The sequence below is a fragment of the Pagrus major genome, chromosome 18 (assembly GCF_040436345.1).
Source record: "Pagrus major chromosome 18, Pma_NU_1.0".
In the NCBI taxonomy this organism is placed as follows: domain Eukaryota; kingdom Metazoa; phylum Chordata; class Actinopteri; order Spariformes; family Sparidae; genus Pagrus; species Pagrus major.
Genome location: NC_133232.1, coordinates 33,110,846 through 33,126,405, shown reverse-complemented (window position 1 = coordinate 33,126,405; position 15,560 = coordinate 33,110,846). Strand labels below are relative to the sequence as shown.

General features: G+C 39.7%; 1 protein-coding gene across 2 annotated transcripts in view; it reads left to right on the top strand.

Annotated features, from left to right (window-relative positions):
* The window catches only part of atp8a1 (ATPase phospholipid transporting 8A1), a 122,502-nt gene that overhangs the window by 21,648 nt on the left and 85,294 nt on the right, over positions 1-15,560 (top strand). For both annotated transcript variants that reach the window (XM_073486878.1, XM_073486877.1), the window contains exons 2-4: positions 3,837-3,951; positions 12,784-12,883; positions 14,337-14,435. In XM_073486878.1, coding sequence (XP_073342979.1) covers positions 3,837-3,951; positions 12,784-12,883; positions 14,337-14,435 — 314 coding nt within the window. The remainder of the gene's footprint in view (positions 1-3,836; positions 3,952-12,783; positions 12,884-14,336; positions 14,436-15,560) is intronic.

Below are 15,560 nucleotides of genomic sequence, written 5' to 3'. Positions count from 1 at the left end.
ACAGTTCTGAAAAGTGTTTTTTGAATTGATTATAGTGAATTCCTCGCAAATCTCTCTTATATCTTACATATCCTCCCGATTCAAAAACAACCGACCTCTCTTGCTTTCAGGACAACCCTGTTCCCACTCTATACAAAAAAGAAGAGTCTTTAACTTCAAGTTGACTACATCGTATACCTAAGCTATATTGGTCCTTTACCTAAACAGAACATGTGATAATCTCAGGCATCATGGTAGGAAGTTTCCCTACTTAAGCAGCAGGCACCACTCTTTAATCTCCTGTTGCTCCCTGGATCCACACACCCTTTTGCCACCACGTTAATCCAATAAACCACCTCTGCTCATCTGACGTCTTGCATAACCAGGCTGGGATAGCCAGCCCAAATGACTGCAGGGGGCCAGTTATTTTTAGCCCAAGAGCACGCATTAAGGAGAAAAACTATCAGTAGATGATGGTGGGAAGAAGGAAGGTTTGGCAGCCACTCCTCAGTAATCCTCCGTGCTAAGCCAAGTGGATCATTAAAATAACAAGAGCTGTAATTTAAGATTCAGGGTTTGTGTAACATGAGTGAGAAAGTGCTAAGAGTAAGGTGAGAATAAGAGAGAGGGAAAAAGAGCAGAGAAAGTTGTAACATGACTTTGAAACTGTCTCAGCCTACTTCTTTGTTTCCTCTTGACTTGACATGACATGAAGGAAATACTGTAGGCAGACGGGGGAGGGGGCAGGTTGCAACTGGTGCATATCCGGCAGGAGCTCTGGTTACAGTACCTCATGACACTGCGTTTTGTTGTTGTTGATGTTTCAGACAGCCAGCTTCCCTCACTTGTGTCCCCCTTCCCTCCGTGCCCAGGAATGGCTCTTCTTTCCATTTTTAAACTCCAGGGTTTATGTGTAGTTGTGGAAGCAATGCTACGCCTGGCCTTACCTCATAACCCCTGACACCACTATTACTGCATGCAAGGGAAGGCCACCCAGCACCCACTGGGTCACATGCGTGCAACTTGAGAGTGTGGAAATACTGTTGACTTAAGAGTTTTACAGTAGTGCTCTCTTGGCAGTGCTGAGGGCACTAATCTAGACATATCAATTAAAACACGAGGAAAGGGAAATGTGAACCTCGGGAACGGTTTTTTATCATTTCTCATCTTACAAACAAGAAGATTCCTGTCAAATCTGCTTCTGTATGTGTGTTTGATGTTCCAGCTTCAAATGCTCCTGAAGTCAGTCTCAAACAGAGACAAACAAAATGTCGGCAGTGATCCTGACTTTCGGTAGGGCTGCAACTAAATGATTGTTTTCATCAGTGATTAATTGATTCATTGTTTCAATTGTTCAGTATTTTCTTCATACGTTCCAATTCATCTGACCTAGTTTAAGGTTATATATGAGAAAGAACAGCGGTAATTTCTGCATTTAAAAATCTGGAAGCTGAGAATGTGTACAGTTTCTACAGATAGACCGATTTTTTGGGGCTGATATTCAGCATTTTTCCAAATATTGGTAGTGGTGTGAAAAGGTGGATCGATTTTCTAAATAATTGCTAATTATTTTTCAATTAATTGACTATTCATTTCAGCTCTGTTTTCAATATCAGTAATGCCAAATTACAGTCAGCCCAAAGACTGAACCTAGTACCTGAAAGTATTACCCGGACCTTATTCTCTTTGCTGACACCCATGTGTTATTGATATTTGAACTTTTCCGCATTAAAATTTGAACTTTGTGATATATGTTGTTGAATTATGTACTTACAGTATGTTATTCCAAATGTTTCTAACAGTGTCCGAACCCAGAGAAATGAATAATTTTACTCAAGGTAAAGTGCCGTCAGAGAGTGAGGATGGAAGTTGGTGAGCATGACTAAATATAACACGCATGACTCATGTCTGGGATTGTTTAACAATGGCTACATCAACTCTCCCACACTACTTCAGGACTACATCAAACTACATCTTTTGTTTTAGTTGTTTTGATTGAGACGCTTGGTGGCAAAAATTACATACGCTGCTTTTAGGCATAATATTTGACAAGGTTTTCAAAATGTGAATGTCAAACCAAAATATAATTTCACTGCCTGAAACGGCTCCTTCCATATCATCTGAAGTGTCTGTACAGTGCCATTTAATCAGCCAGTTATTGTAATGTGCAATATATATGTTCATTATCAAAATAAGTACATAAGGATTAAACCATGATTTTGTAAAAATGTGTAGAGTTAAACCGGCATCGTGTACATCCACTCCAGTACATTTACATCTTTGAACACCTTTGAGAGACACGTTGTGTTTCAGTCGAGAGACTCTTTGGTGTGTTTTCTGTTCCCCATCCTGCACTGCAGTAAGCAGCTTCACGCTAGAGGTTTGAGTTGTTCCCGCAACATCCCTTGACATCCTTTTTTCATGACCCACCTGTCTCCAGCATGGAAAGAATCAGGACATGGTGTCCGTCTGGGATGTTTTAGAAAATTCTTCTTGCTGATAAAGAAATACAAATATTTGTGTGTTGTTTAAATAATAATAAAAAAATGCATACCTCAGCATCTCTGCAACCTACGTACAACCCTCATTTGATGTATTGATTTAGCCAACGTAGCTCCATCCCACCTAGCTGAACTTTGTGGGTGCAGAGCAGTGCTGCCTCTTCCAGAGTTGGAGAGAAAAGTGTTATCCATCCAAGAAGTTTTTTTTAATTTATTTTTTAAATTTTTACCAGTGAATGGTGGCTTCTGTCAGTTAAATGTTATGTTTTTTCATGTAATTCTCAGAGTAAGGCGTAACATTTAAGGTCAGCTGAAGTCTAAGCTGTTCTTGTATGTATTTGGTTTGGACTTGAAACATAGTCGGACTGGGTATCAGTTTTCAGGTTTTTCAAGTTCATTCTATACCCGCTCATTGTATGATACTGCAGTGAACCAAAGCCTTGCACGTACTGTACCTCTGTCTGTCACCACATCGCTGCAGCTGATCCAGATAACAGATAAGTCCAATCTACAGCAGGATGTCACTCGACAGGAAATTCCCAGCTTTAATCACACAACACATTTCCAGGAACAAAAGTTTTCAGGGGCAGTCGTTGAAAAGTGAGCCTCTGAAAAGTCCCTTAAGTAATCGGATATGGACGTCTACTGTATGACTTGGACGTAACAAAGGCATTTAACTGTGGCCAGGGTATTCATTGAAGTTGAATAAAATGCGAGTTGGAAAATGTCATGTAGGCAACTTGAGGGATATCAGAATTGTGATAATTAGATATGTTTCTTTGTATGAGTCAGGCTGTTAACATAATGCAGGTGATTCCCAGGGTTTTTCTGTGGAGGCGGTATTGTCCACGTCATTTGCAGTTTCCAGAGCACCTTGTGACTCCATTAAGATAATAATTTGAGTATTATACTGCTATCAGAGGCAAGTGTGTCATACAGATAATTACAAATGTCTCCTTAATGTATTGTGTGGGCTGCGGCGATTGCAGCCTATTACACAGACAAATACATTGTAGACTCTATCACACACTCTACACAATAAAATAAAGGCTTTGTAATGTAGTTGAACACACTTTTCAGTACATAACATTTTGTTGAAAACTATGAGAGTATTGATATGTGGAAAAATGAATATTTAAGGTTTCTAAAGCATCAAGGTTAGCCGCAGTCTCCTGAGTTTTCACTGTCGAGAGTGTTTAAAGTACTGACTCGCCTTTTACAGACTCCAAAGACTCCTTTGAGGACCTTCAGACACGCACCAACTCAAATACTTCAAAACACCTTTTCATCTTACTTTTTGTTTGTGCTCAAGGTAGATTTTGTTTCTTATCCACTGCCTTTTCTCCCACGCTGCAGGATACGAAAAGACAGAAGACGCATCCGAAAAGACATCCTTAGCTGACCAAGAAGACGCCCGACTGATACACCTCAACCAGCCGCAGTTCACCAAGTTCTGCAGCAATCGAGTCAGGTAAGTAGATGTTGTATTTATGGAAGTGTAGTGAATACGAAGGGAAATATTTATGCACTGCATGGAGAATTTGTAATTAAAATTGTTGAAGAGATACATTTAGCTGTATTTATTGATGAATAGTTGCATTAAGTCAATGTCAGCGGCGCAGTGTGGCAGCATAACCAACAGGGAAAAGTTGGTGTAAACTCTAGTACTGAAAAGAGTCCCACATAAGGCAGCTGTCACCCTTTTTGGGTCTATGCAAGGCATTACCGCTACATTGGTGGCATTTCATGTGAACTCAATACATGGCTTGCACAGATCGGTTTCAACTGTACGAGTTTCACGGTACGATAACCATCTCAGAAAATACCATGGTTTCACACTATCATGGTATAAGGTGTTACACAAATATTGTTAAAGGAACAAAAACAGAAGTCTTTTTTCAATAAGTATAAAGGGCCTGCTTATAATTACACACTCAAACCAAGGTATACCATGAAATGGGTATTTTGCTGCCCACATACCCCCAGATTTAGAGTCTGCATGGACAAACGCAGTATCTTTCCTCACAAAGCTGAGGAAGCAACAAACTTGAAGCAGTCCTGCTATCAGAAGACAAATCCAATACATCCTCTGTGAGATTCACAAGTTAAGATGACGACAACATAAACAACATAGAAAGGTTAAATGTACAGCTGATGAGTTTAGGCTCCTGTTTTTGTTAGCCATTATAAACTTCATACTAGTCCCAGTGGGCTGAACTCTTTCACCTTCCGTCCAGCATTTCCCCAGTGTAATTATGCAACATGAAGATGCTTCTCCCATGTCACTTAAAATTACAGTTAACTCTAGCTGCATTAAAAATTCACACTGGAAGTTGTATTCTCTCAAGGATTTTGCTGTTTGTGTGAATTGCTGCTATTTTTGCCTCGGTAATGGCAACCCAGAGGCCATCAGTGCTTTTCATGGTGACCTGCAGCATAACTTGCCACTTTGCCTTTAACCCCACGTTAACCTTCAGAGACACAAGCAAAGCAGTTGAATTAAAGCGTGCCTAGTCTGTGTGGCTGCTACTTAAATGTCAGCCTGGGGAGAATCTTCTGATAGCAAACAATCTTGAGAAGTCAGAATCCATTTAAAGAGCCTTTTGAGCAATATGTTGTGAAGAGAAAACTTTTCAGAGACTGTTTGCTCTACCCTTCTCTCAAAAGCAACTATATACGTTCTATTTAACTTTAAAAATCTTGTAATCAACCTTCTTTAGATGACTTTTAAACACACGCCATTTAATTAAAACAGTATACAACACGGTGCAGTTGTTTTGATGGGGAATGACCATGACAGCACCCTCAGCCTATGATATTTGATAAATACCTGCAAGATTTGTATCACCAGTGGCGCCTAACTCCACATATACCAGACTGCCCTTTTTATCCAGTTGTTCCTCTTGGAGGAGTGCAGCGCTTTTAGCATTAAAGGTCAGGCTCTTTGGGTCAGGTCGTCTCCTGTCAAGGAATATTACTGTTAGCATTCCTGCTGCATGAGCAGCTCGAGATATGTATGTGCTTACACAGACGCAGCTTTAAACTGAAAAGGAATGTTAAATTAAAAAAAGCACGTATCAGCTTCATGTATTGACCGGTCAAATAACAGACGCAAGCAGCTGAGAAGACGGATGCTGAGTCTACCTCTCTTTAGTTGTTTTCTTAAGGCTTTATGTTTAGTGGCATAGATATGACATTAGTGTTAACAAACTTTTCTCTCTTTATTTTGAGTTTTAGTCTGGTTATTATTAACAGGCCCAGGTTAATGACCATTTGCCATCAAGACTTGCTTTATTAACCTGTTTGTAGTTTTGCTGACAGCTGATTTATGAACAGTGCAATGCTTATTTTCCTGCTCTGTTGCTGTTGGTTTACATGAACACATAGTATAGCTGAGGCTTTATGGTTACAACACTGTGACATTTTTAAACCACTGTTAACAGTCAAATAGGTTCATTGCTGCATCACTATTTGTAGCACCAGATGGTTGTTGGTTGAATTTTATTGCATCAGAGAAGTTTATGTAATATGGCCTTTGTGGTTAAAGAGCACCTCTGCATATTTTTAAAATAAGTGTATAAAAGTTTTGTGACCTTACCGGAGGTGGTCATTAATTCAATGGGTGGCCTGCCCTCACGGACAAATGAAGGAAAATATCACATTAGCCCTGTTGGGCTGATGATAATGCTGTTAACACAAAAATATCATAAAATAGGGCCAACAAAATTATCAAGAATAAATCATTGTTCGAGACTTCCCAACATTTGACTGATCTGAATATCACAGCATTAATAATGTCTATAGCTATATGCCCCCCACTCTAATCAATAAGTACTTGGCTTGACAGACTTTAGATCCGATACTGATACTGTACTTAGCCAGTTTTATTAATGTAAGTTGTTTCCAAGTTGCTTCTCCTCAAATGATTTCAGAGTTTTAAGTGCTGCTACATTTTTTGAACACATTTTGCTTCTGTTCTTTGTTCTTGTAGTTTTTTATCCAAACATTCACCCTGAAGGCACATTTGGCTTTAGGCTGCTCCAAAAGACCTTATTTGTTCAAGGGGATTGTATTCTGTCTCAAAGTGACCTGTGGAGATACTTACAGGAGCAGGCCCTGTGATAAATGGTGAATCTAATCTTATAAGCAGACGGAAAACCCTCACAGGTCCCATTCTCCCACTGCAGCATCACTACCTGCACAATATGTCACTGTTCTGTACACACATATGACTCCTACCTCATAACAGACAGCCACCCAGCTCTCACTGTTATGCATGAGTGTGGACTGTTTACTCAGCTGAACTGGTTGTAATGTAAATGTTAATCTCTGAAATGTTGGCAATTTATCCTATGGCAAATAGGAGTGGCTGTCCAAACCATTTTACCGATGTGTATCCATGAAATGCTGATATTATATGTCTTGTTGGACATGCATAGACACAGAAAGACACGGGCACAAACAAATATCATCGAAATTGCAATGTAGCCAATACAATATCCAAATTTGAGAAGCTAGAATTATTTGATTGAGGTAAAATGTGTGACAAAACAGAAAAAAGTACTGTCGTGCTGTAGAGATACAAATCATATCACAATTGTAACGTCTGTCAAGATAATTGCAATATGTTGTGTACAGTATCAGTATTGACCTGGATTATCTAAGTCAAGTGATTCTGATTAAACTGAGATGTGGACAGCTATACATAGTCATGCTAAAGTTTAACCCCTTACCCACATGCACATTCAATTAGATTACTCATGAAATTAGTATAATTGTCCGAGTAGAGTACCTTCATAAGCCTCAGTCATCTAACCACATGAGCCTAATCTTTAAAACGTTATTACCCGATCTAAGCTTTTCATTTTAATGACATACCATAAAGAAATACTTAACTGTGTACATGACACACACACAGCAGAGTGACATTTACCATCACAGCGAACTTCTTTTATGCAGAGCTACAATGGCAGACACACCCTGAACAGGGGGTCATTGGACCGGTTACTGGTCCAGCCAGTTGTTTGACTTTGCAAATTCTGTGTGCAGTCGTGTTTGCATATCAAATTCATTAGACAAGGGGGGACCTATATTATCACCCTTTAATGCCAAGTCAGACATTATCAAACCACCTTTCCAACCATACAGTCACCACACATAGACATCTGTGTATATTTTGATGTTTTTGAACCACGAAGAAGATATTATCAACACTCTGCAAATGAACTGTCTGAATCTCTAAAGTTCAGTGGTCAGCTGACGGCCTCGGTTGATTTGATTATCTCCTTTGTGGTTGAATATGCTGCTAACACATGCTGGCCTTCAGCTGGAATAGACCGACCACTGTACTTTATATGAGAGTTTAGCCCTTTTTTGGACGTATGTAAGCTTTTAATTTCATCTGTAATTAGAAAAAAAAATGGCGTGGTTAGACTAAGACTTTGTTTTAAATTTCTATACTCAACGTTTAAGTTTTATACTAACTTGAAGCAGTTGTTGGCAATGAAATTTCAACAGTTCTCTTACTATATCTATAAAGTAAATGAGAAATGAGAAAAGAAGAGTTCGAGATAAAAGACACAAAATGGTGCATATGTTAAAATAGAGGAGTAAAATATAATGTATAACGAAAATACCTACTTCGACTTGTTTGTGTGATTCCTAAATTCTGAAAAGTCAAACCATAAATATAAGACTATGTTGAAGCACCAAAAAGACTTCTCTGACGGTGTGTTTTTTAACCCTACAGTTAAACTTGAACAATGAATAAATAATCTTGATTTCAAAGTAGCACAAAGATTTGTGGGGAGGCTGTGGGGTTTCCAGCTTTTGTACTGTGATAGTTTTCATCTGGTTAACATTTGTTTCTGTTTCTGGCACCAGGCAGCCACTTCAGTGCCAAACCAGGGCCCATGGGTGGGTTATGACCTAGTTATTTAAACAACATAATCTGCTGTCATTATCTATCATGGCAGCATTACTGCCACTGTGCAGAACATCTTCATAACCTGTTGACCCTCCTCAAGGTTTTTGATGTCAGTGACCTTCACCTTTGGAAAGGAAAAAACTTCTAATTAGTGATCTTGCTACAGTTTGCTTAGTATAATTTGTATTGCACTTAAATCAAACTACAGGGAAAGACTGGTGTTTCAAGTAGGTTTTGGATGTTTGACTTGGACTGAAAAGATGTGAGGTGTCAACACAAGGAGTGGCTAAAAGATGAAGACTATCCAAACACTCAATGACATGTAAAATGTTCTGTTGACAGTTGTTTAACTTGAGTCAAGTTCCGCATTACAAAACAAACTAAAACAGGTATTTAAAATGACATCCTGTAACATCAAACCCTTTTGCGGTGGTGGAAAAGCTAATAGATGATGTTAAAGGTGCTTCTGATTGTAATCAGGATATCTGTGAGGGAGCGCTTCTCTAATTATCGTCTTGATCTTTAGGAAGATCCATAATCATCCATGAAGCAGAGTGTTAAATGAGCTCTTTACCTTGCCCTGCCGCAGTGTACAGAAGTAACTAGAGTATGACAGCACAGTGTTTACAGTACTAACACGTGAGATCAGAAACAAAGGTGGAGTGAAGAAGATAAAGATAGAAATGATAAAGCCAAGGCCTTTAGGCTGAACTTCACCAGCACTGTTTCTTTGTATCTCAAGAGATAGACTGAGGCAGTAACTACAGTATGCATTAGCTCTACCAGGCACTTACTGTCTAATACCCAGTGGGCTCAGCGGTACTTAATGTGAATGCACTCATGTTGTTGTTATGGGCTTTGGATGATGTATGGCAAAGTATTTCACAACAGGTGGTCGGCTTCTTTACCGAACATTAAGATGATCTAATAAGATCTACATTAGAATTAAAAGGGGAAAATATGACAACAATGCTTTCATGAGAGGAGAATGTATTATATCAGACACGCTCGTTCACTGACATACAAACAGACACACATACTGTGTCTTTGTTTGCTTTCACATTAACCAGGCAAACACATTCCACTTCCTGGTGTTCGTACATCTCAATGATAAAAAGTACACGCATATCATGATATCTAGCAACCTAGTTAAAATACTTTTTCCATGTAATGTAATCACTGCCTGGATATTGATTTGTTAGTAAATTATTTAAATGTGCACGTCAGTTCTTTTGCTCATATTTTGCTTCTATTGTTTTGTTTTTGTTTCTTTCTTTCTCCCCATGTTGTTTATCTTAAAACTTGTCGAATGCACACAAAGCCTGTAGAAGTACCCAAACAGACTGAAATCTGTTTTGTTCTTTGTCTGACTGACTGACTGACTGACTGAGAAATCTCCTGTCTCCCCTCTCTTACTCATACTTTCAGACAACTTTGGAACAGTTATTATTATATGAAGCTAAAGAGGCGGCTGTGGCTCAGGAGTTAGACCAGGTCATCTACTGATCACAGGATCGGCAGGTTGATCCCCACGTCCTCCTGACCACATGTTTCCTTGGGCAAGATACTTAACCAAGCCAGTGCTCTCCTAATTGCCAATCCCAGGCCTGGATAAATGAGAAGGGTTGCGTCAGGAAGGGCGTCCGGTACGAAAAGCCTCTGCCAAATCAAATATGAGGATCTTAGAAATCAAATTTCCATGCCGGGTTGGGCAGGGCGGGGTGGAAACAGATCATCTGCTGATGAAGCAGCCAAAAGAAGCTTACATGAAAGCAAAGATAGGCTGTAAACTATTTTAACTTTATCAGCAACAAAGGACCTGACATTTATTTACCGCTGAATTCTAAGAATTCAAATATTTTACTTGGAAAACCATCGAACTGAGTCTGAGTTGGGCAAATTCAGACAAAATTCAAGGGGAAAACATCAAACTTGACCATTTGGTCACTAGGATGAGCATTCAAACCTGAATGGAATCGATCTGTTGTATCAGGTTTTGTTCTGTTAGTAATACAATCCAAGACAGAGACGTGAGACTGACAGGAAACCTGTACACTTTAACTTTCCATCTGAATTTGTGAACCTGAGAGAAACAGGATAATGCTCAACTTGAGGTAAGCTGCAGGAAAGAGGGGAATTCAAACCACATGAACTCAGACACACAGTTACCAAAGTAAAAATATTTTCTTACTCTAAATCACGTAGTTATAGTTGCAAATGTATTATTTATTTACCTTTATTTAAACTTGAGAATCATTGAGGGCTGGCCTTCATTACAGTGAGTCACATAAAGAGAGAGAAAACAGTTAAGTCTGTAAATACTGTACACACAAACAAGATACAAGATACAAAAACAATCAATTAAAAAGATACAAACAGAAATAGTATTTTTTTTAAGGTGCTTTGTTAAAAACAGTTCCAAGTGGTCTGGGCATAGAAATGATTGAGCTCTATCTATATTAGATCTACCGAGCTCAGCACAAACTCAAGGAAGTTGTAGTGAAAGCTGATCATTATATGATCCAGAGATTTGATATGAGATGGCAACTTCCCAATGAGAGCCAGAGTCCACCTAACATTTTCATATAGACTGCAGTGGTGAGTGGTGAAAGCATCTCCAGTAATAAACCTAAGAGCAGAGTGATAGACAGCATCTGAGGGTTTAAGAGCAGATGCAGATTCATACATATAGATCAAACCACCATAATCCAAAAGAGAAAGGGAAAAAAGCTTCAACAGTAAAACATAAGGAAGTTAATTCTATGTCGATATAACAAACCGATTTCTTGACGTGATTTTAAATGAGCATGACTTGTTTTTACGTCCATTTTTTATGCTCCTTCAGTGACAAAATGTAAATGTATTCTTTGGTTTGGCTCAGTAACTCTCCATCAAACGCCTTCTTTTTACAGAAGCTGAAATAACAACAGTGGACTAGACTAAAGACTAGAAACTAAATGGAAGAAAGCCGGTTCTTTGCTGACCCTTGTTCTGACAAGGCTCTTCGTCAGGCTCCTCTGTGAGGCTGGTGTTACATTGTACTGCTGTCAGAACAATGCCTTGCTCTTACTCACTTGTCTTCACTCTGTCCCTCTCACTCACCATGAGCAGATTCATTGTACCAGGCGACCAGGGTGACAGTGAATATAAAACTCTTTTTTCTTTTTTTTAACTTAATTCAGTGCTAGCTGTTTATCCATAACTTTACATGCTCGTGGACCCACTACAGGTAAAAACTGCTGATGTGTTTGTCAAATATGATTCAGTGTAAGAAGAATAAAACGGTGGTAACGTTTACCTCCATATGCCTAGCCCCCTTTAGATGAGTTGGAGGCTATACCCTGATATTCTGCTTGTGTGTGTGTGACGGCTTTTTTGCTCGCATGAGTAACCAAAGCATCGCCGGTGGCTGGGCATACATCACGGCGTATATGTTCTCCCAAAGTGGCTGTTCTGACTGGCCCTTTAACGCAGCTGTAAATCAGACTGCTGGAGGCCTGACTCTTGGCTCCACCAGCCTCGATATACCACCGTCACCATCAGACATCCCCCCTCCAACCCCACTGCAGCACAGGCAACATAGCTCACGTCTGCCAGGAGTTCTTTACACCCTCTGCCAGCTCCCTTCTTCCTCCTAATTATTCTTTACGATCATTGAGTCCACCGGTCTACGCTGCTCATCAGTGTCACACACAAACAGACAGGACTTTTGTGAATGGGTGGGATCTAGGGTTGTGAAAATTGACTGTTATCATGTACATTTGCTTATCTACAGCAGTGGTTCCCAAACGTTTTCCTTTTTAAGGACCTCTAAACTGATACAAATTAGACCATGGACCCCAGTTTCACTTGGGTTTTGTCTCAGGGTCCACCATAGTGGAGTATGTATTCATTACTACATTATTTCTTGAGACCACACTTGTCTTTGAGTTTCATAATTGCATCTTTCATGGTTGTGTGACGCTATCGTGTTGACCTTCTGAAACACTTAAAAACGCTTTTGTGATCATTCCTCTGACAAACGGTGTCTCCAGGACCACATTTTGCCATGATGACACACACACAGACTCACAAGGTGAAAGCATTACCAGCCGATGCTGTCACAGTTGGTAATGATTGTGTAATACCATGATAGTGTGATATTTTCTGAGGCAGTTATCGTACTGTGGAAATCTCATACTGAAAAATGTATTTGAATGGCTAGATTAGATAATATATGACCCAGGTTGATCTCAGATCCATTTTTGTTTGCATTTTGAATGTCAATGGTGTAAAAACTACCGCTCAGATGTTGTGAACCAACCATTTGTCTCCCTCTCTTTCTCTTGTCTCCCTCCTCCACCCATGGCCTTGTCTGCTGCTCGGTGCCGTCTTCAGCACGGCCAAATATAATGTCCTCACCTTCCTTCCCCGCTTCCTCTACTCACAGTTCAGGAGGGCAGCCAATGCCTTCTTTCTCTTCATCGCACTCTTGCAGGTAAGATGCAGCTGCAGTTTCTGTGACATAGATTTTAAATACAACAATAACTTACAAACTACCTTATTAATGTTAAATCACTGCTCATCTCAGCTGCAATTTTAGCTTTATTCCCATTAGTATGCAAGTGGCCTTCTTTACTGTTTGCCATGACCTAGACATCATTTCAAAAGGTCATGTCTGTAATTTCATATACACACAGACAAGCTCATTCACACAAACACACGCACGCACACACACATAGACGAGGTACTTTATATAGACTGATAATGAATAATACATGTAATACTATGCGGGCCTCCTTTAAAAGGAAACTACAGTAGATTTGCCCACAGGCTCACCACAGTATACTGCATATTACATGCCTTGGAAAGGCATGGGGTGCTGTGGATGGCTGTATTTTGGCCTTTCACTGCACCCCTGCCACTACACTGCAGTAAAGAAACTACACTGTACACGCTCAAACAGTCTGATGTGGAGCCACAAGTAGAAAAGCAGAGGTGATGTGGAAATATTTAGCATGAAATTTGTTAAAGAAATAAACTATTCCTGAGCAGCGAGCTGTGAGCTGATTATCAGTTTTGTTGCTGCATCCACAGATCTTGGTGGTACTGCCAATATTGTGATTGGTAAATACTTGCAAAGACTAACACTGGAGGAAGTTTGCCTGTAAACTGTAGGTCAGCATTGATCCCTCCTAAGAACACTTAAAGCTTCAACTCCCAATCATTACTACACAGTTCAAAGGAGTCCATATATCAGCTGTTAAATGCCTTGCAGAAAACATTAAATAATCACAGAAGAAAGGCTGCATTGAACTCGATCCCGTCTTTACCTACACTCGTGCTGACCGACCAGCCTTCTTTAATGAGTGCTCCGAGGATGGGAAAGGGCTCTACCCAGTGACCTTGAAGTATCTGCTTTGAAAAGCAGCCAGTGTGAATCTTCATTACCTGCCCTGTCGATGCTGCGACCTTGAATAAAACATCTATGCAGATGAGGGAGATGAGAGATCTATTTCGTTCAAGTTTCCTTCGAGCAGTTTAACAGTGGCTGTCTCCTGTGGCCCTCTCTTGGCTTTAATTACGCTGGTGTTTGACTGTTAATTTTGAAGCACTTAAAATAGCCAAATAATTAGACATTCAGAGGCAGGGAGAGCAAAAATAAAGTACTAGGAAAAGTTGTTTGTGCTGGGAGTACCTCCTTTAAGTTGCATCGGCCCATAGCCCTTTGACAATATTCATGACAACAGCTCCTGTGTGTAAAATTCACACATTCTCAATCTAACGCTGTGTAAAACTGTGCTGTAGTGGGCGAGTTTGGTGTAGGGGAAGTACTGCTTTTGTCTTATTTTGAGCCATGAAAGTACCCAGAAATTGTAAAGTTGGCTTCTGCAATATTCTGAAAAAAATTAGCCAATTGACTTAATTTTCCCTTCTTGTGTGCCTTTTAGCAAATCCCAGATGTGTCTCCCACTGGGCGCTGGACCACACTGGTGCCGCTGCTCTTCATCCTGGTGGTGGCTGCTGTCAAAGAGATCATTGAAGATCTGGTAAGACTCATATCTGATATGATTTGATAATCGTCTTGGTGTTTGTTTCACTCTTGTTTTCTCTCTTTCAGTGTGAACAAGACTTTGATTATATTTTTAAAACCACTGGGACCTTTTATTACTCAAAGTATTAGCCTAGTTTTGTGGCTGACATAGAGCAGAGATTTAGCATAGATTTTAGCATCTAGGTGTTAAAAATGCTGTACAAGAAAGTAAAGGCAGATGTAGGCCAATATCTATTTCAACAAAGGAGAATAAGAAAACACACAGATAATACTTTCCCCTTTTAAACAACCTTTATGGCCATTCGAGTGTAGATTTCTGAGTTCAAGTGCACTTGAATGCACCATGAAGTCCCTGTCCCTGTGCTGTGTGTGAAACTCTGACGCAGACAGACAGCAGAGGACAGAAACAGCGTGCCCGTAAATGACACCAAAAGGCGGTAGAGTCTCTCAGCGTAGTTTTTAATCCCATGACTGTTTTGTACAAACATTTATCCATCACTGTGCTGGACAGCCTTTAGAGATTTTCTCACCGAAATGGAAAATCTACCTGTATTTGGCACTTGGCTGATGTTTTTCTGGATCCTGACAGGCATCCACAGGAAAGGCTTATATTGAAAGATCAATCTCTAGATTTTATGAATCGATAGCGGATCATTCAAATAAAGATTTATTTGAATCAGGAATTTAAACCCAGCCCTTAGCTTAAATATATACAGTGTGATACAAAAGTGTTTGTCGTGTGATGTCTTTAAAGTGCACACATCAGCAAAACCCTGATAAGAAAAATCACAAAGTCAGCTAACGTGAAAATGCAATCAACAAACTTTTCAATGCCCAATTTCGACTCTATATAGTGTAGTGTCGTACACAGTGTGTGCTTTGTGCCTCGAAGTTTTAGGCGCAGTTTGTCTGCACAGAATACAGTAAGTCATTTTCATCCATCCAATGAAAAGAGATAATAAAAATCAAGAAATAAAGTCGAATTCTCTGAAACACTCACTCTATTGTTAATGTAGGTCTGTAGTTGAATTGATGTATCTGAGCATGAAGGGACTGTCCCCCTATAGAGAGCTCTCTTTTGTTTTGTCTCACACTGTACAGTTTGTCCTCTTAGTGCTGA